We start from the raw sequence: 27,917 nt of genomic DNA, 5'->3' as shown, positions 1-27,917 counted from the left end.
TGGACGCTGCAGCTTTAAGCAGCTGCGCTCTCCTGTGGACGGTGATCACGAGCACTGTCTGGAGCTCAGGGGGCAAAACAGTTGCATGAGTGCTGCTGTTTGACTGAAGCAGAAGAATAAAGTAGTCGTGGTAAGTCAGTCAGATGACCACTTAAAGACGAAACAACAAGGTGATATATACCAATTTATAAATTGTGTTCATAGGCCACGTAAAACCAGAGTCATGATGAACAAGATATACGCGGCATTTTCTGTGATGTTTACTGTCTAAGGAAAGCACCAGCAAGCACTCTCTGCTTATGATTTCCCCCTCACATTATAACTCATCTTTTTGACCTACTCATGTGTTAATTATTATGTTCTTGTATGTATTTGTTTTTATTTCCCTGATTAAGAATAAAAACCTGCAGGTGAGAAACAGGTGTCAGCTGTCAGGCAGGTGATGAGTGAAGAACAGAACAGAATCCATTTGCTCTTCAAACTGCTGTCAGACATTATCTACTGATCACATCACTCAGACCAGCTGCTTTCTACAAAGTCTCATCAACAACATCTTTAGAAACAAGCATCAACAACCAGGAAGCAGCTTCACCTCTGATCACACACTCACTCACCTGGAGGATCAACAACACTCAGGGTGGTGGTGTTGATATACTGCCATAAGTGTGTTTCTGCCATGAAGACACGACACCTGTATGTTCCAGCGTCATTAATCGTCACATCCTTCAGAATCAAAGACACGTCTCCATCCTTCATCTGTCTGTCCTGCAGATCCACACGGTTCATAAAAGATGGATGCTGGAGATCTGGATCAAATCGGCCATCTCCCAGGTCAGCTCGGCTCCACTTTACAACTATGATGTTGTTGTTTGGAGCTCGACGTGTCAGAGTGACGTCCTGTCCAGACTCAGCTGTGATATTTTTCTGCTCTGAAAGATCAAACACGGAGCAGAGAGGTTAAAGGTCAAAGTACAAATATTCACTTCTACTGCAGCCAATTAGAGTGAGGAGAGTGAAATAGTGATGGGATTTCCGACTCCTTCGGCTCAGAGCTGGCTTTGTTTTTTAGTGTATAGACCGATATTTGTTTACGTTGCTTTTTCCCATCTCGGTTTAATCCTTGAAAGGGAGACCTGGCCAAGACGGGCAGCAGCAACTGTCTCACAGTTATAAAAAATGACTCAATTAAACACAGGCAACAACAACACACATGCAAAAATAAATGAAAGATATAAAATAAAATCAGAATCGTGTTTATTGGCCAAGTATATGTGCAGACACATACAGGGAATTTGGTTCTGGTAGATGGAGGCTCTCAAGCACAGCAATGTAAATCACACACACACACACACACACACACACACACACACACACACACACACACACACACACACACACACGTGTCTTTATATACACTGTCAAAGGATTTTTGTTTTTACAGGTTTTTATTATTCATATAATAATCAGCTAAGAGTGTTTATATTTCTGTTTGTACTCAACCAGCTGCACAATTAACCGTTGGCTCTTTGCTCTATAATGGGAACTGTTTGCCATCACATTATCTGTCAGCAGCAGGAAACCACCACCCAAGAGTAAGAAACGACCTTGTAGAGAACACAACGTTTTGAGAAGTTACACCAAGATAAGCATGCTATTTCCTTTTTTGTATGCTTCATGCTGTGTATAAATAAAGGCAGAGAGCTACTGCAGGGTGTGAGTTTCCGTTGAGCCCTCACCCGAGCACGTTAAACTGCTGAAGTGTCTGAGTGTTATTTTATTATATCTGAGTGCTTGATAAGAGAATATCTCTCACATACACATTACACATACGTACACAAAGCTGTGTAAACCAACTATAAATAACGAATCTAAACTTATACAGGGAGTGCAGAATTATTAGGCAAGTTGTATTTTTGAGGAATAATGTTATTATTGAACAACAACCATGTTCTCAATGAACCCAAAAAACTCATTAATATCAAAGCTGAATGTTTTTGGAAGTAGTTTTTAGTTTGTTTTTAGTTTTAGCTGTTTTAGGGGGATATCTGTGTGTGCAGGTGACTATTACTGTGCATAATTATTAGGCAACTTAACAAAAAACAAATATATACCCATTTCAATGATTTATTTTTACCAGTGACACCAATATAACATCTCCACATTCACAAATATACATTTCTGACATTCAAAAACAAATCAGCGACCAATATAGCCACCTTTCTTTGCAAGGACACTCAAAAGCCTGCCATCCATGGATTCTGTCAGTGTTTTGATCTGTTCACCATCAACATTGCGTGCAGCAGCAACCACAGCCTCCCAGACACTGTTCAGAGAGGTGTACTGTTTTCCCTCCTTGTAAATCTCACATTTGATGATGGACCACAGGTTCTCAATGGGGTTCAGATCAGGTGAACAAGGAGGCCATGTCATTCGTTTTTCTTCTTTTATACCCTTTCTTGCAGCCACGCTGTGGAGGACTTGGACGCGTGTGATGGAGCATTGTCCTGCATGAAAATCATGTTTTTCTTGAAGGATGCAGACTTCTTCCTGTACCACTGCTTGAAGAAGGTGTCTTCCAGAAACTGGCAGTAGGACTGGGAGTTGAGCTTGACTCCATCCTCAACCCGAAAAGGCCCCACAAGCTCATCTTTGATGATACCAGCCCAAACCAGTACTCCACCTCCACCTTGCTGGCGTCTGAGTCGGACTGGAGCTCTCTGCCTTTACCAATCCAGCCACGGGCCCATCCATCTGGCCCATCAAGACTCACTCTCATTTCATCAGTCCATAAAACCTTAGAAAAACCAGTCTTGAGATATTTCTTGGCCCAGTCTTGACGTTTCAGCTTGTGTGTCTTGTTCAGTGGTGGTCGTCTTTCAGCCTTTCTTACCTTGGCCATGTCTCTGAGTATTGCACACCTTGTGCTTTTGGGCACTCCAGTGATGTTGCAGCTCTGAAATATGGCCAAACTGGTGGCAAGTGGCATCTTGGCAGCTGCACGCTTGACTTTTCTCAGTTCATGGGCAGTTATTTTGCGCCTTGGTTTTTCCACACGCTTCTTGCGACCCTGTTGACTATTTTGAATGAAACGCTTGATTGTTCGATGATCACGCTTCAGAAGCTTTGCAATTTTGAGACTGCTGCATCCCTCTGCAAGATATCTCACTATTTTTGACTTTTCTGAGCCTGTCAAGTCCTTCTTTTGACCCATTTTGCCAAAGGAAAGGACGTTGCCTAATAATTATGCACACCTGATATAGGGTGTTGATGTCATTAGACCACACCCCTTCTCATTACAGAGATGCACATCACCTAATATGCTTAATTGGTAGTAGGCTTTCGAGCCTATACAGCTTGGAGTAAGACAACATGCATGAAGAGGATGATGTGGACAAAATACTCATTTGCCTAATAATTCTGCACTCCCTGTAGACATAAAATACAGAAATGAATGAGGTGGAATGAATACTACAAATGTACATAAGATCAAAAAGTCTGTGTGCAGGGTGTGAGGGGTCTGTGATGATTTTCCCTGCCCGTTTCCTGGTTCTTGAGAGGTACAGATCCTGGATGGAGGGCAGGGGGGCACCGATGATCCTTTCTGGTGCCCGTACAGTCCGCTGCAGTCTGCTCCTGTCCTGTTTAGTGGCTGCTCCATACCAGACTGTGATGGAGGAGCACAGGACAGACTCAATGACCGCAGTGTAGAACTGGACCAGCAGCTCCTGTGGAAGACTGTACTTCCCCAGTTGTCTCAGGAAGTACATCCTCTGCTGGGTCTTTTTGAGGATGGAGTTGATGTTGGTCTCCCACTTCAGGTCCTGGGAGATGGTTGTACCCAGGAACTTGAAGGTCTTCACAGTCGACACAGGGCTGTCTGATATGGTGAGGGGGAGCAGAGTTGAGGGATGCCTCCTGAAGTCCACTGTCATCTCTACAGTCTTAAGAGTGTTCAGCTCCAGATTGTGCTGACTGCACCAGAGTACCAGCCGCTCAACTTCCTGCCGGTATGCAGACTCATCACCATCCTGAATGAGGCCAATGACAGTGGTGTCATCTGCAAACTTTAGGAGTTTGACAGCCGAGTTCTTGGAGGTGCAGTCGTTAGTGTAGAGGGAGAACAGTAGTGGTGAGAGGACACATCCTTGAGGGGCACCAATACTGAGGGACCGGGTTTCAGAGGTGATCTCCCCCAGCCTCACTTGTTGCTTTCTGTCTGTCAGGAAGCTGGTGATCCACTGACAGGTAGCTGGTGACACGCTGAGCTGGGAGAAATGAAATTTAAAATAAAATTTAAATGACAAACAATCTAATTGAAACAGTTGCATGTTATAGACTTGGCCTCAGGGATTCTTAGTTCAGTTTTAAAAGCACTTAATGAAATGAATTCAGTTCTTTTCCAGTTCTTCTGCAGTTAATTCCAAGCCAAGTGCTAAACAAAAGCTCTTTTACCAAGTTCAGTTTGGGCAAATGGAACAAAAAGCAACAAGCACGAAGAGAATAAATACTAGCACCTTTCATTGCTAACAGGGAACAAATATAGGAAGGCAGCAATCCGAGTATCGCCTTATATATAAAACTGTATAAATGAGAGTTCCTCCGACTTGCCAAAGCAGGCCGTCCTACCTGAGAGTATAACTCACAGTGGTGAGTCTAAAATTCACGGTTAGTGATGAACCTCAGAGAAGCATGATACACAGAATCAACCATTCAAAGACATGTGGTCAACCAGGAAGAAGATATTAAAACTATTTTTAAAAAATAATTAATTTCCTGTTGTCGGAAGGTAGCACTATAGAAAAAAGGAGAAAAAAAGAAAAGAGAAAAAAAAGAAAGAAAGAAAAAAAAAGAAAAAAAAGGAAAAAAAGGGAAAAAAAAGGAAAAAAAGAGAAAAAAAAGAAAAGGAAAAAAAAGGAAAAAAAAAAGGAAGGTAGCACTATAGCTATTGCTGAATATTGGCGTGTAGATGCGTTACGTCTTTAAATCGTATCATCCATGTGAAGATTGAGGTGCATTGGATGACTAATATTAAATTCATGTTTCATGATAACGAACTGAAATTTGCCATGCTGCCATGAAAACCCAAGAGATGTTACAAATAAATTTCATACATGATTCCAACATGGCTGTGGATTTGGTTTTAATAAATTTAATACAAAAATCAACTTTGACAGAAAAATTATTTAATTTTTCCCCAAATCTGATATTTGTTAAATATTAAATTTGTATAAATAATAAAACAATGATAATACTGATAAAGTAAGCAATTACAAGAGGACTTCACAATAATCATTAAGAAATGAATGAATTAAAAAAATAAAAGTCATCATGATGCAATTGTTGTCAGCTCTGATACTGTACATCATACAATACATAATCAGGAATTTGAAATATTTATAGAATAAAATCATCAAATGGAGTCTGCCAGGCTGCATTTACTGTGCCACTATTTTGTACACGTGGCACTAGTCAGCAGAATAATGTCATGTATAAAACTTTGTGGCTGTTCACCTTTAACTCCTTAAACTACAACATGATACACATTTAAAGTTCTGTAAGATCAGTTCACTAAATCTCACCTGCAGAGACAAACACGAGGAGACTGACAAACAGCAAAGTCGAGCAGAGCGATGCTTGTGCTCCGGCAGACATTTCCACGTTCTCGAGTTTGACCTGATACTTAGTTTGTCTAAAGCAGACTGAATAGAACGGACTGAAGAGAAACTGAGTTAAAAACTTGACTATATGAGATTAAATTAAAGGTTTAAATAATGCTGAAAGTCACCAATCGGCAGATCTGTCATTAAGCCACTCGATCAGATTCTTGAAGTCGCATTAGAGGGACATTTAGTGGGTTGGACTTAAGGATGATTAAAAAGTTCGTCATAAGAGAAGAGGTGGACTCTAAAGCAGGTCTGAGTGTTTAAAACAGAAGAATACAAACATAAGCTATATCATCATCAGCCATCAGCTACATACTAAAGACCATCATCAGGACCAGTAATCTGCAAGGTGAAGCTTTAATCCTGCTTCAGATGGATACACATTAACAATTAATCCATTGAAGCTCACAGACTTCATCAACCTGTCAGATTACGTAAAAGGCTGAAAGACGTCATTTGAAACACTTACTGTTGTTCTGAAGGATCTGAAACCCTCAAACACTCTTCTGATCATCAGGATGAAAATTATCTAGTAAAAAAAATATGAAGCTATGTTGAGAGGTGAGTACGTTTTACAGTAAGTTCTACATAAAAAATCTCAAACAACATCAAAACAAATAAAGATTGATGTTAGGAATAAGATTTCTGTCAAAAATGTAAAGGGACCTCTGTACCCAGCAGTCCTGAGTCAGCTGTTATATATGACACACCTGTGTGACCTCAGCAGGGACCATAGCAACCACGTTTCCCTTGCTCTCCATGTATCAGCTGTAAGCTGACGAAAGGAACATATGCAAAATAACAGGGAGTGAACTTATTTTTATTGGTGGAGAGACAGATGTCCAGTCTGTGTGAACCTTTCGATGGAAATGTAATCTAACAAAGAAAGCAAAAACCGACACTTTTAATAATCGATCTAAAATAAAAGCATTCCTCCTGAATCAAACAGGTAATAATTATGAATACATACTCAAACAACAAGAAAGAAAAAGAAATAAATACTTCAAACAAATATAATGAGACCTGCAGGCATGCACTCTTTTTCAACAGAACCACCCACAGTTGCTAAACCTGCAGGAAATGAAAGTGATCCTGAGCTAGTGTGTGTGAGCTTGAGAGAAATACTGATGGTACAGGCTCGATATGGTGAGTCACAGCTTGGCCCGTGGAAGCAGTCTGCTGGAGAGGGTCTGGACTCTGCTCCAGTCAGGAGTTGTCACAGTGAGAGGCCTCCTGCAAAACACCACCCAGGTGAGATTTTTGCAGCTGGGAGAACAACATGCATTGTTGCATTTTTAACACTTTCTAGAATATTTTAAACTTACTTTAAAGACAAGTTTACCCACTTTAAAGACAGAGCTTTTCATGTGGAAGCAAGTATCCATCCTGTTCCAAAAACACATATCCTCTGTAAAAGTAAAGAGTCAGGCTACAATGACTCACTCTTGATGTTCTCTCCAGTGAGACGGTGTTGTTTGGGATCATAATTTAATCCAGTTCATAGTGAATAAACCTCCTGAGTTAAACCATTGTTGTTTTCTTCCTCACATCTCCTTTGAACCCACAGATAGTGTTTGATGACCTGTCCACTGTTCTTCATATCTTAATATGAAGCACTGCTGCTTCATCACAGAGGTTTGTCATTAATCCCAACTTTGCCACAGAATGAAGATGAATGAAGATGCAGAAATAATTTCAGTTTGTCTTTTATTCATTGTAATATTTAAGTTTTGGATGGCAGCACTCCTACCTTTGATGAAAGTGATTAAAATAGAAAGCCGTCTCTCTTTATTCTGACATTTAACTCATTCAAAAGATATTTCAATCTTTATTTATCCAAAACAAAACAAGTTTACTCCAAATTGATGTTGTACAGTAAAAAAAATGTTTCTATGTTTTCCCCCTAAAGTGTTTGTAAACATCTGGTTTCAACTGTCAATGTGTCACGGGGTGAAACGGGACAAGTTATTTAGTTTTACTGTGCATGTTTTGCGATGTTTTATCTGTTTAATATTTTAATATTGTATATTGGGTTTGTTTGGATGAGTTCTATTGCAGGTTTTTATCCTATTTAATTGAACACCTGTCCTGTAAAGACTCCACCCCTATCTGATTACTAACTTGATTTCACCTGAGAGGTACCAGAGAGGCCAATAAGAGGGCCGCGTAGACGACAGAAAGGAGCGCTCTTTGAGGACGAGTGGGGAAGGAAAGCTTTGCTTTGAGGAGTTACGCTCGAAGGCTAGAGGCTGAGCGCCTCGGCTTCGGGCTGGAGGCTCGGAGCGGAAGAGACGAAAGAGAGTGACCGGAGTGACTGAGAAGCCGAGCCAGAGATATGGAGAGAAGGCTTGGGCTGTAGAACTGTGATTCACGGCTGCGCTTGAAGGCTAGAGGCTGAGGGCCTCGGCTTCGGGCTGGAGGCTCGAGACGAATGAGACCGCAGAGGCACCAGCGGGGAGAGCGGAGACAGCACCAGCGGAAGGCACGAGACGGCTGTGCCGATTTGCAGTTTTAAAGAAGCGGCGGGCGGAGTTGAGAGCTCTGCCCACCCGGGGTAAGTCTCTCACTTATCCCTTTTTATGAAGTAAAACTGTCTAGAAGAATAGTGACTGCCGCTCCTCCCTTTCTCCAGCATATCGGGACGCGCAAAGGAAGGAGAGGACTCCGCTGGGTTTCCCTTTTTATACTTCGCTGGATTTCTTAGCTCCCTGGGACTTTTAGGTCGCGGCGCAGGCCACAGGACTTTTAATGTTGGTTTATTGATTGTTTGTTATCCCTTGGCCAAGGTTGTTTTAATTTATTTTAAAGATAATAAATCATATTTTAATCTGACAGTTGTATTGTGTGCTTCCCCCTCGGTGGCTCCACTGCTCAACCCGGTTGGAGGAAGATTTTCTTCCTTCGCACAAAACCCACGGTGGTAATAAAGTCGGGGCTTTCTTTCCTTTCTTCCTTTCCACGCCCATTCGCGCCCCGCTCCGCCGTGACAAATACACTGCTGTGTATTGAAATCCCTCTGGTTTTGCATAGAAATGTACTGTAATGATGGTTAAATGTTGTTTACAGTGGCATGTTGGTTATCTCTGCACACTGTTGTTATTTCTTTAAGATGCATGTTTGGTTGTGCTGCAGGAAAAATGGAGTCAATGTGTGCAGGAAGGGGAGGGGGGTCCTTGTTGTTGTGTGACTGTGCGGGGCTGAAGTGAGGGGCTGTACGAGAGCACTCTCCCGGAGGTAGCGGCCCGTTTGCCTGTGTTACCGAATAAACGGACAACTGAGATCCAAACGTCTGGTTCTTGCGAACGTTACAATACTGAACAACACACAAAGCATAATGTGTGCATTGTGGCTACTGTTTGTTAGCTCACCATATTCATAAACGTCTTAATAATAAATTCCATATTCTATCACCACATTATTTGTGATCAATGGGTTTGCAGGGTTAGGGGTGTTGGGGGTAGGGTCTTAGGCTTTGGCCCCCACCCCTGCCACCAGCATATTTTTAAGCAATTATTTCTAACTTTTATTTGAATATTCAGTTTCCTACCATCTGCGCTTAAAAGGTAACCCGCCCTCCCCTTCGCACACATGACTATATGCCTCGGTGCTCTTATAATTACGTAACTCCTCGCCATCAACGTCTTTGGAAAATACAAGTTAATAATGTTGATGTAGCTAACATCGGGCCACAGTTTCATGCCATCTACCCGGTCCGTGAGAAGTGAGGCGCTGTTACTGAATTGTTCTCGTCGCCTTTTAAAACATGTCTACTGTGTATCCACCTGCCGGAGGTTTGCGAGTTTCCGAGGTTTACGTGAACGCAATCCGTAGTGTTTGGATGCTCCCGAGTGTCCTCAAACGCATCTTTGGCTGTTTCCTTCGTCTTTGCTGAGCTTCGTGCAGTGGAGCTTGTTGGTGTGAAGAAACTGTAAGTTTGCTTCGTTTCCTCCTCTAACAGTTTGTCTTTAGGAACTTTTCTGTTTGTTCAGCTCGTGTTTGAGTTCTTCACACAACAAACTGTGTGTTTGTATTAAAGTCAGTGCGTAATGTTTTCTAACGAGGCCGAGTGTGTCCGCCTCTGTCTGTGTGTGATCAGACTCCGGGAGTCAGGCTACGTCCACAAGTACCCGGGTATTTTTGCAAACGCAGATTTTTCTGTGCGTTTGCACCTTTCGTCCACACGTAAACGGCGTTTTTGGTCACTGAAAACGGAGATTTTTAAAAACTCCGGCCAGGGTGGAGATTTTCTAAAACTCCGTTTTTTGTTTTTGTTTTGTTTTTGTTGGAAAGAGGTGAAAGCTCTTAATAACTGTAAACCATCTCTACCATCAACTGCTGAAGGTGTTTCTGGGGCAGATAACATTGCAGCATTATGGAGACAGCATTACAGTGCGTTTAACTGTATAAAAAGTGATCCATATGAGGACAATCTTGACATGAGTAATGACACAATAAGTGTAAGGACACATGAAGTATATGAAGCCATTCATAGGTTGTCTGATAATAAATCCTCTGGTTTGGATCACATCACTGCAGAACATTTAAAACATGTAGCACTCTGCTTCACTGGGTTTATGATTCATGGCATATTACCAGACTCAGTGCTGTGTATTTTACTGGTACCAGTTATGAAGGACAAAGCTGCAAAATGGGGAAGCAGTATTTCTGCCCCCTTTGGTGTCAGCAATGGTGTTAGACGGGGTGGGATTTTGTCTCCAATTTTATTTAATTTATATGTCGATGATTTGTCCATACAGCTGAGAGCCTGTAACACTGGGTGTATATTAGGTAAAGCACTGATAAATCATCTCATGTATGCAGATGACCTGGTTGTTTTTAGTCCAAGCAGTGCTGGGTTACAGGATCTTAATGTCTGTACTGAATATGGTGTGCAATATGACATTGAGTACAATGCTGCTAAAAGTGCTGTTTTGATATGTAGAACCAATCAGCTAAATTTCCCTTTGTTTAAACTGGCACAAAAAACTCTTGAAGTTCATAAAAAGGTGAAATACCTCGGTCACTTTATTACTGAGCAGATGAATTATGACATATACAGACAACGATGTAAGCTCTATGTGCAGGCAAATACTATTGCACGCAAATTCAGCTTTTGTTCACTTCCAGTTAAAGTGGCTTTGTTTAAAGCGTATTGCACACCGCTATATACTGCCCCCTTGTGGTCATCCTACAAACAATGTAGCATGCAGAAGCTGCATGTTGCATATAATGATGCGATGAGAATCCTTTGCAGGATACCTAGAAGTGGTAGTGCCAGTCAGATGTTTGTAGCTGTGGGTGTCTGGACTTTTAAAGCACTTTTAAGAAAGTTAATGTTCAGTTTTAGAGAACGACTGGATGGTTCGAGTAACAGTATAATTTTAGCACTTACAGATCCAACAGTGAGTGCTTCCCGTTAGTTTCTTGTCTTGTTTTTATGGACATGAAGTCTGCCAATAAAGATTGAATTGAAGTTATTGTTTCGGTGAAATGAATTTCTACAATACTGTTAATTCTACTCTCTGCAGTGTTTAAATGCTTACATATACACACAGTTACTGTCCCTCCACACATACGACCCCAGCTTGGTTTACTATTTCCCACCGAGGCTTCTAGACTTCTGATTGGCCAACATTTCTGCACGGTTAGGAATCTAGCGCCACCTGCTGCTTTGGCATGTTCATAGCAGCGTTTTCCTTCATTTCTGCCTTTATGTGTGGACGAGATTATTTTTTTGAAACGGAAAATCTCCGTTTTCAAAAATACGTGTGGACGTAGCCTCAGACTAAACACCCTTAATGTGGTCTGAGCTCGGCCGTTTATATTGACAGGGGCAGCGGGAGAGCGGAGTTTGTAAATGAACATTTAGTACAGATGTGTGTTAGACGTTAATGTTATATAAAAACACTGACAGCTCAATCTCTGCCTCAGTCACGCTCCCTGATCCAGCTGAGTCAGCAGTAGGAAAAATCTGCTTTTTACAGGAACTTGGTCACAGCAATAAGAGAATACGTAGTTTATGCCAAGAAGATATCGTCTCTCCCATATGTAAAATCTTACTGGAACCGACATGTTCCAGATATCACCTGGAAGACAGTCTGGATGGTCCCCCATAAATATTTGATTGTCAATAAGGTGAAAGAAGTCTCATATAAAATTCTACATAAATGTTATCCAGCCAGTCACTACATGGTCACATTTATAAGGGACATTAATACTAATTGTACTTTCTGTGGGGATCATCCAGAAACTGTGACACATCTTTCTTGGTTCTGTTCTTTCACAGAGATTCTGGAAGAATTTAGCAGCTTTGTTATTGTCCATATTTTAAGGGAGTTTTCTTTATGATGGAAAATGTTTTATTCTTTTTCTTTAAGTTCCCCAAGAAGTATGAGAAATGTTTTTATGATAAATTTGTTAATACTTTTAGCTAAATTTTTTATCCATAATGTAAGTTTACTAACAAAACACCACATTTCTGTCATTATTTAAGGATGTGCAAATGTACATACAATCAATATCAGACTGCACCAACAAAAAACAATATGTGTATTTTTGCATGTATTCATATAATTGTTACCTTTTTCTTTTACCCCTGGCTTTGTGTGTTCATGTTCTGTCCTTTTGTATACTTCATCTGTTCGTATGTTGTATACTCATTTTTGTTAAATAAAGTTCTTTAAAAAAAAGTGTGTTAGACACAGATTCAACATGTCGGTCTTGAAAATACTGCGTCACAAACTCTAGAAGTGTTACAAAACACACAAGTTATTGTAGTTCACTAGAACTGAACTCACAACTAAAACTAGATGTGGAAAAGTTAAAACAGAAATAAAAACTAAACACAAATTAAAATGAAATTATTGATAATGATCAATGAAATTGGAAAATTAAGTTTGGCAAAATGAAAAAACATTAACAGATAATTAGACATCAGGTATGTCAACAGGTGAAGTCAGATGTTCAGACAAGAGTCATGATTCTTTATTCGTATACAAGTACAACACGCAGTGAAATGTAACCTGGCTGCTCCTCCACTTGTGCAAAAGGGGGAGAAGAACATTATATATTATACAACCCTCGAGGTTAAAAATCGAGGCCCTCTTGCTTCTTATATTAAATCCTCCATTAGGAACCTTGGTGTTACCTTTGACCCAGCTCTGACACACACGTTAAATCTTTGGTTCGCTCTTGTTTTTACCATTGAAGAAATATCACTGAGTCCCATTGTGTCACGCTCTGAACTGGAAATGATTCTTCATGCTTTTGTCTCATCTCGCTTAGACTATTGTAATTCCTTGTTTACTTGTTTAAGTAACGCCTCCCTGGAACGACTGCAGGGTGTTCAGACTGCTGCTGCCAGGCTTCTGACACAGCATCACAAACACTCCCATGCCACGCCCCTGCTGATTCAGCTGCACTGGCTCCCTGTCAAGTTCAGGGTCCAATTTAAGATCATAATCATGACCTATAGGGCCCTGCACGGTGTAGCTCCAACTTACTTAAGTGATCTTCTTCTTTCTTATCACCGCAGCAGGTCCCTGAGGTCTTGTGGAGAGCCCACATGTCCGCGGCACAGACGGTCAGCAGAGTCTGAGCCCAGCATGGCTCTCAGTTTAAAACCTTCTCCAGGAACTAAAGGCAGTGCACAGCTGTTTCACATCTTAAGCTTCACACTCCCAGAGTCCTCGAAGACACAAAAGACTCTTCTGTGGAGTTCCTGTTTCCCCCAACATCCTTACTACACCCCCACCATTTGTCTAATGCACACTGTGCCATCTTTGGCCCATTTTGAGCCGATGAGTCGTGCGACCATTTTGGTGATCGGCCCGATTTTGGCCTTCATCGTGCGTCGTGTAGTATACGTGGGGTAACGAGACGCGATTAGCACCTCACGACCAGCTCGCGATCATCAATCGCTCGGTCATAAAAAATTAAACCTGTTTGAAATCCTCGCGACCGTCGTGAGGGTGTCACCGCAGTTTGTCACACTGCTCACGCACAAACACGTAAACGTCGGTGAAAAAGATGGAGCAGCACAGCTGTGCAGCGTGTGATCTGGACACAAGCGATGGAGGCACAACTTGTAGAACTTTGAAAAGCTCATCCGAGCCTTTTCGATGTGGCCTCACAAAATTATCACGACCACAACAACCGTGAAAATAGTTGGATTTACATGCTGCTCAATCACAGCTGCCTGATCATGTTTTTCATTAGCAATTTAGCAAAGTTGATGGTGGTGGTGTGTCTGTGTGAGTGAAAGACAGAGAGAGCGACAGATTTTCTGTTATAACCTTCATGTTATGGAGGCACAGTGTGAGCACTCAGGTCGCATCAGAGCATCGGGCGGTATAGTGTGAGACCTGCATCGTGACCTATGACCTTCTAACCCCTGCGAGTCAATCGTGCAGTTTGAGCAGGAGCTGAATAACGTGACTGAAAAAATCGCACAGTGTGAGCCCGGCAGTAACGTCTGAGTGTGAGACATGTTAAAATCCAGTGGCACCAAGGCATCATACAATAAGATAATGTGATTAATACATCAGTAAAAGAATTTCCCATACACACTATGCTGAATATTGTTAGACTGATAACTGTTTTCAGCAGTGAAGCAACTTTAGTAACAACTCTGGTTGGCACTCACATTTATCCTGACCACAGATATTAGTGTGAAGCTTTTGCAAATGTTGTTCACACATGTTGGACTGACTGAATATTAATGGACTGAAGCTTCCAGTCACAGTGCATCAGTGTGTGTCAGTGAATGCATCGTGTGTGCTTCAGGCTCCATCTAGTGGCCTGATAGCAGAGCAGCTGATGGCAGCTTCCTCTGCCTCACACTGCTGTCTGACTGCATGCAGCTGACACTGAGATGAAGCAGGAAAGAAGCAGCTGATGTTTGGACAGCACACATGATGGACATCAGCTGATGTGCACATGAATGATTTGTTTCCTCTGCAGGTAGAAAGTGTGTGTGAGCTGAGCAGCATGGATCAGTGTGAGGACAGAGAGGAGGGAGCCCCTCCCTCTAAAAGCACTCTGTGTGGGGAACATGAGAGCCAGACCAAAGCTCAGAGGTGAGATGACCATCTCTAACTGTCCATGACTCTTCTCCATGTCACAGCTCAGCACTCACATCACTGCTCCATCATTATTCACAGGGACCAGCCTGGACCTCCACCCAGCTGTGTGTCCTGTAAGAGTGATGGGTCTAAACATTTCTCCATTGAATTTGAATCCCAGCCTGAGTCTGCTGCAGAGAGGTGAGCTGTTACCGTGTAAAAAACTGTTTACCTCTGGGTGGCGCTCTGTTCTTCCTTTTGCTCATGCTCAGCCTGCAAACAAGTTTATTTTTGGAACAACGAAGGGATTCTGAGTCTTCATCAGCTTCTGTGGCTGCAAATGAAAAACACGTTTTCCTTCTCTAACAGTTTCTACAAGAGACCTGCTGAACCTCTACACAGCTTTTTTTCTGTCTACACCTCCAGTCGTAGCACCAGCTTTAGAAGAAATGTCAAACCTGCAGAGAGGTGAGCTGTTAGTAACATGAACTCTTTGATTAAACTGCTTGATGTTGTTGGATATAAACTACAAACACGTCGTTCCCTCAGTCCATTTAAACTGTCTCTTTAAAACAACTGAAAATCCACTTCATCAAACAGGAAGTGATGCTCGTGCTCATGGTTTCTGCATCAGTCATGCTGTGGAGGAAGTTAGCGGTAAACTCAGTTAAGCATAGAAATCACTTATACTCAAAACTCAACCATCAGTAATTACTTCTTAGATTATAGATTATATTATATATATTTTATTATAGATTATAGATCAGTTTGAGTTTCATAGAAAACAACAGTAAGCTGCTGTCTGTCTTTAGTGCCAAGAAGACCGTTTTCTACCAGGAAATAAAATCACAAGACAGTTTCTAAAGAAATTAAATATCAGCTGTTTATCAAACCGCTTCACAATCAGGGGATTTGTCTTTAAACACAAAGGAATCAAACTTTGTCATAAGAACCGAACATCTTGTCTAAAGACCAAAGAGGAGAAACCATCCCCAACAATCTTCTCCCCATTTGTCCACCATTAAAATCCACCCTACTAAATAAAAATGAAATAATCGTTCATGCTGCCTGTTGGACGTGCGTTCTACTTAACGAGCTGTTCAGTAGGATTAGTTACCTTTGATGCTTGAACCAATCCAATTATCAGCACCAGAAATTCATTAGCAGTTCCCAATAATTTGTTTTTCAATTCATTGCTTGCCCTGAAATAATAAAGTATAAGATTTAATTGAAGACACATTTATTCACACACAACACAACATCTTTTGCTTTAGGCTTTGACACAAGCAGTACACTGCATGTACTGGACTTCCTTTAGTTAAGTCCAGAGACGTTTCCAAATTCCATTGACTGAATGCTTGATTTATGCTATTTTGCTCTTTGAGGAAGGAACTCTGAGAAATATGTATGCAACGTGGTCGGTCAAAAACCTCTGACTCTTACACGATGAATCCAAAACAACAAAACAAGACTCGCTGAGAGGCAGAATCCTGGTTACATTTGTGATGACACCACCTCATGTTAAAAGCTGCTCTGGTTGTAAATGATCCTTTTATTAGGTTACACAGACAGAAAGGGTGTAACACAGACAGTGGAGCAAGTACACGAGTTATTTCTTTCCAAACTAATGTACAGACCCCTGAAAAATATATTTATCATTTATTTTTTATTAAAACATTTACAGTTAAATAATATAAACAAAATTTATTTCCATTGAAAACATTTTATTGAATGACAGGTTGAGTTTAGATTCTAATCAAAAGATTAAAATATGCTCACAACAAAAATCAACTGACTTTCTACTGTAAGATAAAATGTACAATATTAGAGAGACAACAACAATCAGGTGATCTACTATGAGCAGCACCTGGTGACAGTGGGAAGGAAAAACTACATTTTAACAGGAGGATAGTTCTAACAGAGCCAGGATCAGAGAGTAGAGAAAAGCTTCAGTGGAAAATGACTAACAGATGTATTTTTCTCTCTGTCAGAGCTGGAGAGAGTTCCTTGAGGTCTTCCTCTCCTCTTAGAAGGAAGGACTTTTCTGAAACAGAGTCTGGATCCATGGGAAGTGATCTGTTCCTGGGAAGTGTTCGGTCTCCGCTTCTGCCTCTGGGAAGTGTTCGGTCTCTTCGAAGTGCTCGGTCCGTGGACTCTGTACCGTCCTTTGCTACAGAAACGTGAGTTATAACTAAGTTGTGAATGTGACTTTCATGTGTTAAGTGTTAAAGTATAAAATGTTCAAAATAGATAAATTATACATATAATTATAGAAGTTATAGTATATTATAAATATACAGTGGGGCAAAAAAGTATTTAGTCAGCCACCGATTGTGCAAGTTCCCCCACCTAAAATGATGACAGAGGTCAGTAATTTGCACCAGAGGTACACTTCAACTGTGAGAGACAGAATGTGAAAAAAAATCCATGAATCCACATGGTAGGATTTGTAAAGAATTTATTGGTAAATCAGGGTGGAAAATAAGTATTTGGTCACCTCAAACATGGAAAATCTCTGGCTCTCACAGACCTGTAACGTCTTCTGTAAGAAGCTTTTCTGTCCCCCACTCGTTACCTGTATGAATGGCACCTGTTTGAACTCATCATCTGTATAAAAGACACCTGTCCACAGCCTCAAACAGTCAGACTCCAAACTCCGCCATGGCCAAGACCAAAGAGCTTTCGAAGGACACCAGGAAAAGTATTGTAGACCTGCACCAGACTGGGAAGAGTGAATCTACAATAGGCAAGCAGCTTGGTGTGAAAAAATCAACTGTGGGAGCAATCATCAGAAAATGGAAGACATACAAGACCACTGATAATCTCCCTCGATCTGGGGCTCCACGCAAGATCTCATCCCGTGGGGTCAAAATGATCATGGGAACGGTGAGCAAAGATCCCAGAACCACACGGGGGGACCTGGTGAATGACCTGCAGAGAGCTGGGACCAAAGTAACAAAGGTCACCATCAGTAACACACTACAACGGCAGGGAATCAAATCCCGCAGTGCCAGACGTGTTCCGCTGCTGAAGCCAGTGCATGTCCAGGCCCGTCTGAAGTTTGCCAGAGAGCACATGGATGATACAGCAGAGGATTGGGAGAATGTCATGTGGTCAGATGAAACCAAAGTAGAACTTTTTGGTATAAACTCAACTCGTCGTGTTTGGAGGAAGAAGAATACTGAGTTGCATCCCAAGAACACCATACCTACTGTGAAGCATGGGGGTGGAAACATCATGCTATGGGGCTGTTTTTCTGCCAAGGGGACAGGACGACTGATCCGTGTTAAGGACAGAATGAATGGGGCCATGTATCGTGAGATTTTGAGCCAAAACCTCCTTCCATCAGTGAGAACTTTGAAGATGAAACGAGGCTGGGTCTTCCAACATGACAATGATCCAAAACACACCGCCCGGGCAACAAAGGAGTGGCTCCGTAAGAAGCATTTGAAAGTCCTGGAGTGGCCTAGCCAGTCTCCAGACCTCAACCCCATAGAAAATCTGTGGCGGGAGTTGAAAGTCCGTGTTGCTCGGCGACAGCCCCAAAACATCACTGCTCTCGAGAAGATCTGCATGGAGGAATGGGCCAAAATACCAGCTACTGTGTGTGCAAACCTGGTAAAGACCTATAGTAAACGTTTGACCTCTGTTATTGCCAACAAAGGTTATGTTACAAAGTATTGAGTTGTATTTTTGTTATTGACCAAATACTTATTTTCCACCCTGATTTACCAATAAATTCTTTACAAATCCTACCATGTGGATTCATGGATTTTGTTTTCACATTCGCCACAGGGTTGTGAGCTTAGCCCCCTCCTATATTCCCTGCTCACACACGACTGTGTTGCTAAACAAGAGTCCAACATCATCATCAAGTTTGCGGATGACACAACCATCATAGGCCTCATCACAGACAATGATCAGACGGCCTATAGAGAGGAGGTGATGGTGCTGTACGAGTGGTGTCTGGAACAGAGATGTGCAAACACAACAACACAAACGAGCAAAATACAAGAATGGCTACATCTGAAACTAATAAATATATGTACAATATATAATAGTATATGCATTCCTGGATGTGTATACTAAATGTTTTTCTACGTGTGTGTGTGTGTGTGTGTGTGTGTGTACACATATTTTACAAATTAAATAGAGTAAACAATAATAAAATATATAAAATATACAGAGTTGAATATGTGCAAAACAGTGGCATTACTGTACAGTATGGAGTGCATAATGTTGAAGTTCCAGTAGTGAAGCTGAGGTGTCTATGACGTGTTCAGCAGTCTGATGGCCTGGTGGAAGAAGCTGTCTCTCAGTCTGCTGGTACGGGACCGGATGCTGCAGAACCTCCTTCTTGATGGAAGCAGTCTGAACAGTTTATGGCTGGGGTGACTGGAGTCCTTGATGATCCTCCCCGCTTTCCTCAGGCACCGCTTCCTGTAGATGTCTTGGAGGGAGGGAAGCTCACCTCCAATTATCCGTTCAGAGCACCGCACTACTCGCTGGAGAGCTTTGCAGTTGTAGGCGGTGCTGTTGCCATACCAGGTGGTGATGCATCCAGTGAGGATGCTCTCAATGGCACAGTGATAGAAGGTCCTGAGGATGCGGGGGCTCATGCCGAACATCACTGAGGACTTCTCCTGGACCCTTCACACAGACACTGCTTCACACAGACGTTGCTATCAGGAAAGCTCGCCAGCGACTTTACTTCCTGAGGAGGCTGAGGAAGTTTGGCATGAACGCCAACATCACCTCAAATTTCTACAGGTGTGCGATCGAGAGCTTGCTGATGAGCTGCATCACAGTTTTGTACGAAGCTGCTCTGCCAGCAGCCGAAAATCACTACAGAGGGTGAAGGCAGCAGAGCACATCACTGGCACGAGGCTTCCTGCCATTCAGGACATTTATCTCCAGCTGTGCCTCCGTAAAGCACACAGCATCATCAAGGACCACAGCCACCCAGCACATCAGCTGTTCTTGTTACCATCTGGCAGACGTTACAGGAGCCTGTCTGCTTGGACTACAAGACTTAAACACAGTTTCTACCACCAACCATACGACACCTCAACCACAACACTTAAACACACACAACACAGCACTCAGAAGCTGCAGCTTCACAAGTACTCTGTTTAATCTGCACTGGTCACTCCACTTTATTGATATCTATATTTAAAAGTGCAATACTGTGATTTTCTGCTGCTCATTCCTGTGCAATGTCCCATCTGCCCCCCCGTCATGTTTCTTATTTAATCACTAGTGTACATATATTTATATTTATAGATACATATATATTTAGTCATCTTTTCTCTTTTACCACGTCTTTCTAATATTTGCTCCTTACTATTTTTCTATTTTATTATTATTTTATTTTATTTTCTCCTACTGTATCATGCTGCTGAGTGACTGCTGCTCGTCAAACACATTTCATTGCAATGTTGACCCTGTGCTAACTTGCATATGACAAATAAACTGAAACTGACTGTGCTGCTCTGACCCCCCTCCTCCTTTCAGGGTGGAGCCTGCTGGAGTCCGATGGTTGAGACCAGGTCTGAGGAAGTGTAAGTGTGTTTTTAATGGGATTCATGAAAACAAAGCAGCACACATTCAACCATCTTCATCATGTCAGGAGTCATCATCAAAGTGTCAATCAATGAACAGATGATGGATCAATAACTGCAGCTGGATTGTGTTTGTTCTCTCCATCAGATTCCTGTCAACTCACAATCGACACAAACACAGTGAACACAGAGCTCCAACTGTCTGACAACAACAGGAAGGTGACACGTGTGGAGGAGGTTCAGTCATATCCTGATCATCCAGACAGATTTGATGTTTGGAATCAGCTGCTGTGTAGAAATGGTCTGACTGGTCGCTGTTACTGGGAGGTCGAGTGGAGAGGATACGTTTATATATCAGTGAGTTACAGAAGCATCAGAAGGAAAGGAGACAGAGATGACTGTGTGTTTGGATTCAATGATCAGTCCTGGAGTCTGAGCTGCTCTGATGATGGTCCTCAGTCTGTCTGTCACAATAACAGTCAAACATCCATCTCCTCCTCCTCCTCCTCCTCTGTCTCTAACAGAGCAGCAGTGTATGTGGACTGTCCTGCTGGCACTCTGTCCTTCTACAGAGTCTCCTCTGACACTCTGATCCACCTCCACACCTTCAACACCACATTCACTCAAACTCTTTATCCTGGGTTTGCAGTCTGGCATACTGGTTCCTCAGTGTCCCTGTGTGCAGTTGAGTATCAGCAGTCTCGTCCTGTTATAGAAAACCATCAATTGCGTGAAGTCATTTACTAATCTCTTTTTTACTGTCCACTTTTTAGGATTTCAGAAAAGCACAAATGACTGAGGCTGAAAAACCTTCATACAGGTGACCAAATTATAATTATTTTATTTGTTATTTAAAAAAAGAATGGGGGTCTTTTTTGGATTTATTTGATAGGGACAGTAGAGACTGACAGAAAAGCAGAGGGAGCGAGAGAGGGAAGACCAGGGCCACAGGTCCGACTCAAACCCAGGCAAGCCACTATTCGCCAAACGGCATATGTCCGCTTGCTCTTCCCATTAAACTAAAGGTGTGCCAGGTGACCATAATTACTAAAAAACAAACTCAACCTGATGGAACAGATTATGTGATAACTCACTTTACGGTTTACATTGCTTCTGGTTAATTACAGTTTAATTCAGATCCCTCTAACACACACCACCAGACAAGTTTGTCATTTAAGATGGAAGAATTAATTAATGGCAGGACTTCTTTGAGCAGTTTTGTAGGAATGGGGTCTAAAAGACACGTTGATGGTTTGGAGGAAGTAATTATTGAAGTTAACTCAGAAAGATCAATTGGAGAAAAAGAGTCTAACTTAACATCAATGGTACTAAGAGTAGCTGTAGATAATATTACATCTGTGGGATGATTATTGGTCATTTTTTCTCTAATGATAAAAATTTTATTTGTGAAGAAGTTCATGAAGTCATTACTAGTTAACGTTAAAGGGATGGTTGGCTCAAAAGAGCTCTGACTGTTTGTCAGCCTGGCTACAGAGCTGAAGAGAAACCTGGGGTTGTTCTTATTTTCTTCAATCAGTGATGAATAGTAAGATGTTCTGGCTTTGTGGAGGGCTTTCTTATAAAGCAGCAAACTATTTCTCCAGGCTAAATGATGATCCTCTAAATTTGTGACACGCCATTTCCTCTCCAGATTACGAGTCATCTGCTTTAGGCTACGTGTTTGAGAATTATACCACGGAGTCAGGTACTTCTGATTAGAGACCTTAGTTTTCACAGGAGCTACAGTATCCAGAGTCGTACGTAGTGAGGAGGTGAAATTATTAACAAGATAATCGACCTCTGTTGGAGCAGCGTTCAGATAGCTGCTCTGCTCTGTGTTGGTACAGGACATTGAAGGTGATAACAGTGGGTGGATTATATTCTTAAACTTAGTTACAGCGCTTTCAGAAAGACATCTACTGTGATAAAGTCTACTCTCCACCGCTGTGTAATCAATTATTGTAAATGTAAATGTTATCAGGAAATGATCAGACAGGAGAGGGTTTTCAGGAAACACTGTTAAATGTTCAGTTTCTATGCCATATGTTAAAACAAGATCTAGAGTGTGATTAAAGTGGTGGGTGGGTTCTTTTACATTTTGAGAGAAACCAATTGAGTCTAATAACAGATTAAATGCCATGTTGAGGCTGTCATTTTTAGCATCTACATGGATGTTAAAATCACCCACAATAATTATTTTATCTGAGCTCAGAACTAAATTAGATATAAAGTCTGAGAAATCAGAAACTCTGTGTATTCCATGTTGCTTGCAGTGTCCTGTTGTGAGATGAAGAAAAATGTCACTGACTGGCAGATGTCCTAGAAAATGTCCTTCACCCAGTTAAGGAAGACTGGGTTAAGAAATTTCATAATGTGTTATTATTATATGACATATATTATTATGTCATTATTATCTCTCTTCGGCCTGGTCTATCTCACTGTCAAATAGTGTTGTGTCAGTAATTAGCCATATGTTGACGGAGAACAGAGACAGTAGAGGAGGTGCTACAGATCGCCTCAGAACTTACGAAAAGTAACTGACCTGAACACTAAAAGGACCATATGTGGTCTGATTTAAATTTGGTGACATACATTCTTCACAAACTTTGTGATTGCCTGAAATTTAATAGTATAATAGAGAAGAACTTGAGACTTAGAAGTCAGGTTACTAAATTAAACTGTGAACCTATGAACTACAGCAGATACCAAAGTAAATCGTCTGTTTCCACACTTTCTCACAGTCTACTGGTAACTGGGTCTCCTGAATGCAGCAATGAAGAAAAGCTTGAAAACCCTTTTGGAGCTTCTCCCTGGCAAGCAGAAACCCATCCAGATGTTGAAAATCATACAGGAGAAACACCTGTAGGGACTGAGTTTAATTCAGTGAGCAGCACCCTGCTACCAAGCTCCCACCTGCACATCTGCTCCACAGCTTTCTGCTGCCTGACTCGCTCTCAAAGTCACTCATCTTTATTGAGCAACGTACCAAGGAACAACTTAACACGGGCAGCAAGCTTACCATCCATGAAGTTACATGAGTATACACCCAACATCAGTGTTGATGATTTTGGTGATGAAACCTACATGTTCCAGTGCTCCTGTCCAGGCCTGTACCAGTGCAGTGTGACCAACCTGATGTTTGTCATGAAGGGAGAAGGAGATGTGGTTTACAGGACTGTCCCTTGGAACAGAAGGCTGCTGGCCCAACACCACAAGAAGCCTGCAGGACCCCTGTTTGACATCACGTGTCCTCAGCAGTCTGTGTGTCAGCTTCATATCCTACACTGTGAGGTCATCTCCACAGGTGGAGGCCAGTTCTTGCAGGTTGCTCATGTGAAAGATGAGGGCATCGAGTTTATCCACCCTCACCAGATAACCAAAACTCATGCTATTATAAATATCGAAGGGTTTTCTGCTTATGGTAATGTCAAGGATGAAGACTCTCCTCCCGACCCAGTCCAATCATTGGTTCTGCTCTTCTACAAACCCCCAAACGATTGTAATCCCAGATCTGTCCTCAGTGTGTTCATGTTGCCACGTAATATTGTGTTCCCCAAAATGCGGCGTGACAGGAAGAAGTCAGACAAAACTGAGATATACATCGAGACAACCTCTGACTGCAAACTGCATCCAAAGCAGGCTTACACTCTGGCCACTGATCCTGAACATGACCTCATTAAAGTTCTACCAAAACAAGCTGATTTTCAAGAGGAGTTCTTCGAAAGCTACTTCCCATCATTTCAGGTGTTCTTAAAGGAAGTCTTTACAGATATTAACCTGTGTCTGAGAGACAAGAGCAGCTCCACCTGTGTTTGGGAAACAGAGGTTTGTCTTTTTCCTACTGGAGGAACAACTGGTACTGTGAAATCTTTGGATGCTGGTCCAAAAAAGATACGGAGGAGCTTCATCGAAAGTATATCAGGACCTGTTCTCAGCAGTCTGCTGGACCACCTGCTGGAAAAAAAAGTGTTAACTATAGATGAAGTGGACGAAGCAAAAACAGTGAAAAACAGAAAAGATAAAGCTAGTTGGGTTTTTGACACTGTGAGCAGGAAAGGTGGTGATTCAGAAATGTTTGAGGTTCTCCGTGAGGAGGATCCCTTTCTCTATAAACATCTAGGTTTGAAATAAAACGGAGAGCTGTCACATACAGATGATCTTGCTAACAGCCACTGTCACTAAACATAACATTCTCAGTGCTCCTAGGACAGTGCTGTCCAAACGCTGAATTTGTACCTACCTAGCTGTTAATCTCTTCAAGGAGTAAAGAAAAACGCATTACTCATCGATTTATTCTTATTGACTTGTAGCATTTTGACACCATGAATTTGGGTTATGACACACAATAGTGCAATAATCTTTTCTGGCATCGTTGTATTTTTACTCAGTTGTATATAGCATTCGTATTCTATTTTTATCTTATTGTATATTTTTATTCTATTTTATTCTACTGTATATAGTATATTATTTTATTCTATTCTGTACAGCTGTGTACTGTATTTATTCTTATTGTATTCTAATTTTTGCCTCATAACTTTTGCACTGTCCACTTCCTGCTGTGACAAAACAAATTTCCCACGTGTGGGACTAATAAAGGTTATCTTATCTTATCTTATCTTACAACAATTATAGATGTGTAATTTTTAACTTTTTCATGGCATGATAGTGTATTTCTTAACAATATCTATTTGTTTCATGTAGTTTTTAATATTATATTTAAACATTTTCATTTAAACCTTTCACCAAATGTGTGATTGCAAATTTCTGCATGTTTTTTTGTTTTCTTTTAGAATTTGATTTTTTTCCCCACATACTTCTGATGTTATCAGTTTTAATTTAATTTTTTGTTGGGTTTTTATTTTTTGGTTCATGGCAATGTCTGCAGGATATTTTCTGATATATTTACTGTATAATTACTGATTTTTGCCTTGTCAGAATATTGTAAACTCTTTCACTTTTACCAACATAAAATCACATCTTAATTAAAGTGCTGAATCCAAGTATTTTCATGTAGCTATTAACAAGTTTTCACTGGCAGTGCCTGAATGGATTGCAATATAGTTTGAAATGTATGAAGGGCTCAGGTGAAATTTTGTATAAAAACCCAGAGTTTGTTACTCTTATGTTTACTTCAGTTTGCCTACCAGCCTGGCATTGGAGCGGATGATGCCGTCATTCACCTCCTACATCGTTCCCTCGCTCACCTGGAGACCGCTGGAAGCACTGTGAGAATCATGTTCTTTGATTTCTCCAGTGCCTTCAACACTATTCTTCCCTCGGTTCTAAAGGACAAGCTGGAGAACTCAGGAGTGGACCATCACCTCACTACCTGGATCCTGGACTACCTCACCGACCGACCACAGTATGTGAGGACTCAGGGCTGTGTGTCGGACAGGGTCGTCTGCAGTACGGGGGCCCACAGGGAACGGTTCTGGCTCCGTTCTTCTTCACCATCTACACTGCAGACTTCTCCCACAACTCCACCCAGTGCTTCCTGCAGAAGTTCTCTGATGACTCTGCAATAGTCGGCCTCATCACTGATGGGGACGACAAGGAGTACAGAGGACTGACTCAAGACTTTGTGGACTGGTGCCAGCTGAACTACCTCCAGATCAACGCCAGTAAAACCAAGGAGCTGGTGGTAGACTTCCGCAGGCACAAGCATTCTCCACTGCAACCACTGAACATCCAGGGTATGGACATTGAGGCTGTGGACAGCTACAGGTACCTTGGTGTTCATCTGAACAATAGACTGGACTGGACTCATAACTCAGACGCCCTCTACAGGAAAGGGCAGAGCAGGCTGTACCTGCTGCGGAGACTCAGGTCGTTTGGAGTGGAGGGCCCACTCCTGAAGACCTTCTATGACTCTGTGGTGGCTTCTGCTATCTTTTATGGCGTGGTCTGCTGGGGCGGCAGCATCTCTGCTGGGGACAGGAAGAGACTGAACAGGGTGATCCGAAGGGCCAGCTCTGTTCTAGGATGCCCTCTGGACCCAGTGGAGGTGGTGAGTGACAGGAGAACGGCGGCTAAGCTGTCATCCCTGTTGGACAACATCTCCCACCCCATGCAGCAGACTGTGACAGCACTGAGCAGCTCCTTCAGTGGGAGACTGCGGCACCCACGGTGTGGGACGGAGAGATTTCGCAGGTCTTTCCTCCCCACTGCTGTCAGACTCCACAACAAAGACTTTAACTGATCAAGCACACACATCCACACATGTGCAATAACACTAAGTGCAATAATCCTTTCTGTCATCGTTGTATTTTTACTCAGTTGTATATAGTATTTGTATTCTATTTTTATCTTATTGTATATTTATTTTATTTTATTCTACTGTATATAGTATTTTATTTTATTCTATTCTGTACAGCTGTGTACTGTATTTATTCTTATTGTATTCTAATTTTTGCCTCATAACTTTTGCACTGTCCACTTCCTGCTGTGACAAAACAAATTTCCCATGTGTGGGACTAATAAAGGTTATCTTATCTTATCTTATCTTACTCAAAAATGTTTTTGTGCTATAACTCTTCTGCTCCCAGTAACAACAGTGACTACCGTATCTTCTGCACTTTAAGGTGCACTTATAATCCTTTTGTTAGACTGAACTGTTAAATGTTGTCATTTTTATGCTTACCATCTCTACATCGTTTTAACTCTGTGATGCAAGGAATTCCACTGCCCCCCTCCCTCTCGAGGTTCTGGGTGGGGGGCTGTAGTCTTTTATTGCAGACACATCCTTGTGACGGTCTTTTTGATGTAAGCTTCCTGCCCAGCAGGAGGACACACACACACACACACACACATTCTTACATACATACAGAAGTTCACACATATACATACAATGTCTTGTCTTAGAACCATTTGGGCGTTGCCTTGCTGTGATGAACTGTTTTCCCAATAAAAGGCAGCGAGAGGAGGCCATTGTCGGGGTCATTCGTAATGAGCTGAGATACCGACGAGGCCTCCCTTGCAAGTAAACGATCGATCACTGTTGCCTTGTTTTTCTTTCACGGGAATAAGTCCTGGATACAGCAGGGTCTGAGTTTAGACCCAACACCTTTAATTATCTCAAAAATCAGCAGTGCGCTTTATAATCCAGTGCGCCTTATGTATGAATTCTCGTTGTGCTGATCACAAAGTCGCAAAATCGCTAGCCCGACGTCCCGGAGCTAGCGATATGTCCGGTCGGGCGACCAAAATCTATCTCAGCCCCGCCCGTCGGGCTATATGATAACCTGACGGGCGGGGCTGAGATAGATTTTGGTCGCCCGACCGGACATATCGCTAGCTCCGGGACGTCGGGCTAGCGATTTTGCGAGCCCTATTTTATGTGGTACACGTCGCTCAAAAATCTGTCAAAAATGTTTTAGTACGACTTTGGTAAGCTACGAAGCCGCACCACTTCGCTTGATGGATTACGGCTACTGTAGTCAGGAGCCAGTAATCTGTAATCTGCCAGTAATCAGTAATCTGTGCCCAAAACTCCGTCCATGTCAGGGACCTGGGTCTGAGCGACCCAGTCCATGAGCAGTTATGACTCCTTTTATATTATGTGTGTTTCTGCACTGTGCTGCTGTTCTCGTGTCCATGCTTGTGTGTGTATAGGAAGGTGTGTTTGCGTGTGT

The 27,917-nt window shown here is 41.9% G+C and overlaps 1 protein-coding gene across 1 annotated transcript in view; it reads left to right on the top strand.

The window, feature by feature from the left end:
• Positions 1 to 9,535: 9,535 nt before the first annotated feature.
• Positions 9,536 to 27,917, top strand: part of LOC146634242 (uncharacterized) — a 241,186-nt gene continuing 222,804 nt past the window's right edge. The window contains exons 1-2 of the mRNA XM_085376242.1: positions 9,536 to 9,591; positions 14,625 to 14,740. Coding sequence (XP_085232368.1) covers positions 14,652 to 14,740 — 89 coding nt within the window. The 5' untranslated portion in view covers positions 9,536 to 9,591; positions 14,625 to 14,651. The remainder of the gene's footprint in view (positions 9,592 to 14,624; positions 14,741 to 27,917) is intronic.

Source organism: Diplotaxodon limnothrissa, linkage group LG3, assembly GCF_057381915.1.
Source record: "Diplotaxodon limnothrissa isolate DT_005_m linkage group LG3, D_limnothrissa_male_GT1.1, whole genome shotgun sequence".
NCBI lineage: Eukaryota > Metazoa > Chordata > Actinopteri > Cichliformes > Cichlidae > Diplotaxodon > Diplotaxodon limnothrissa.
Note: the sequence above shows the minus strand (reverse complement) of the source record. Positions and strands in the feature narration are given on the sequence as shown.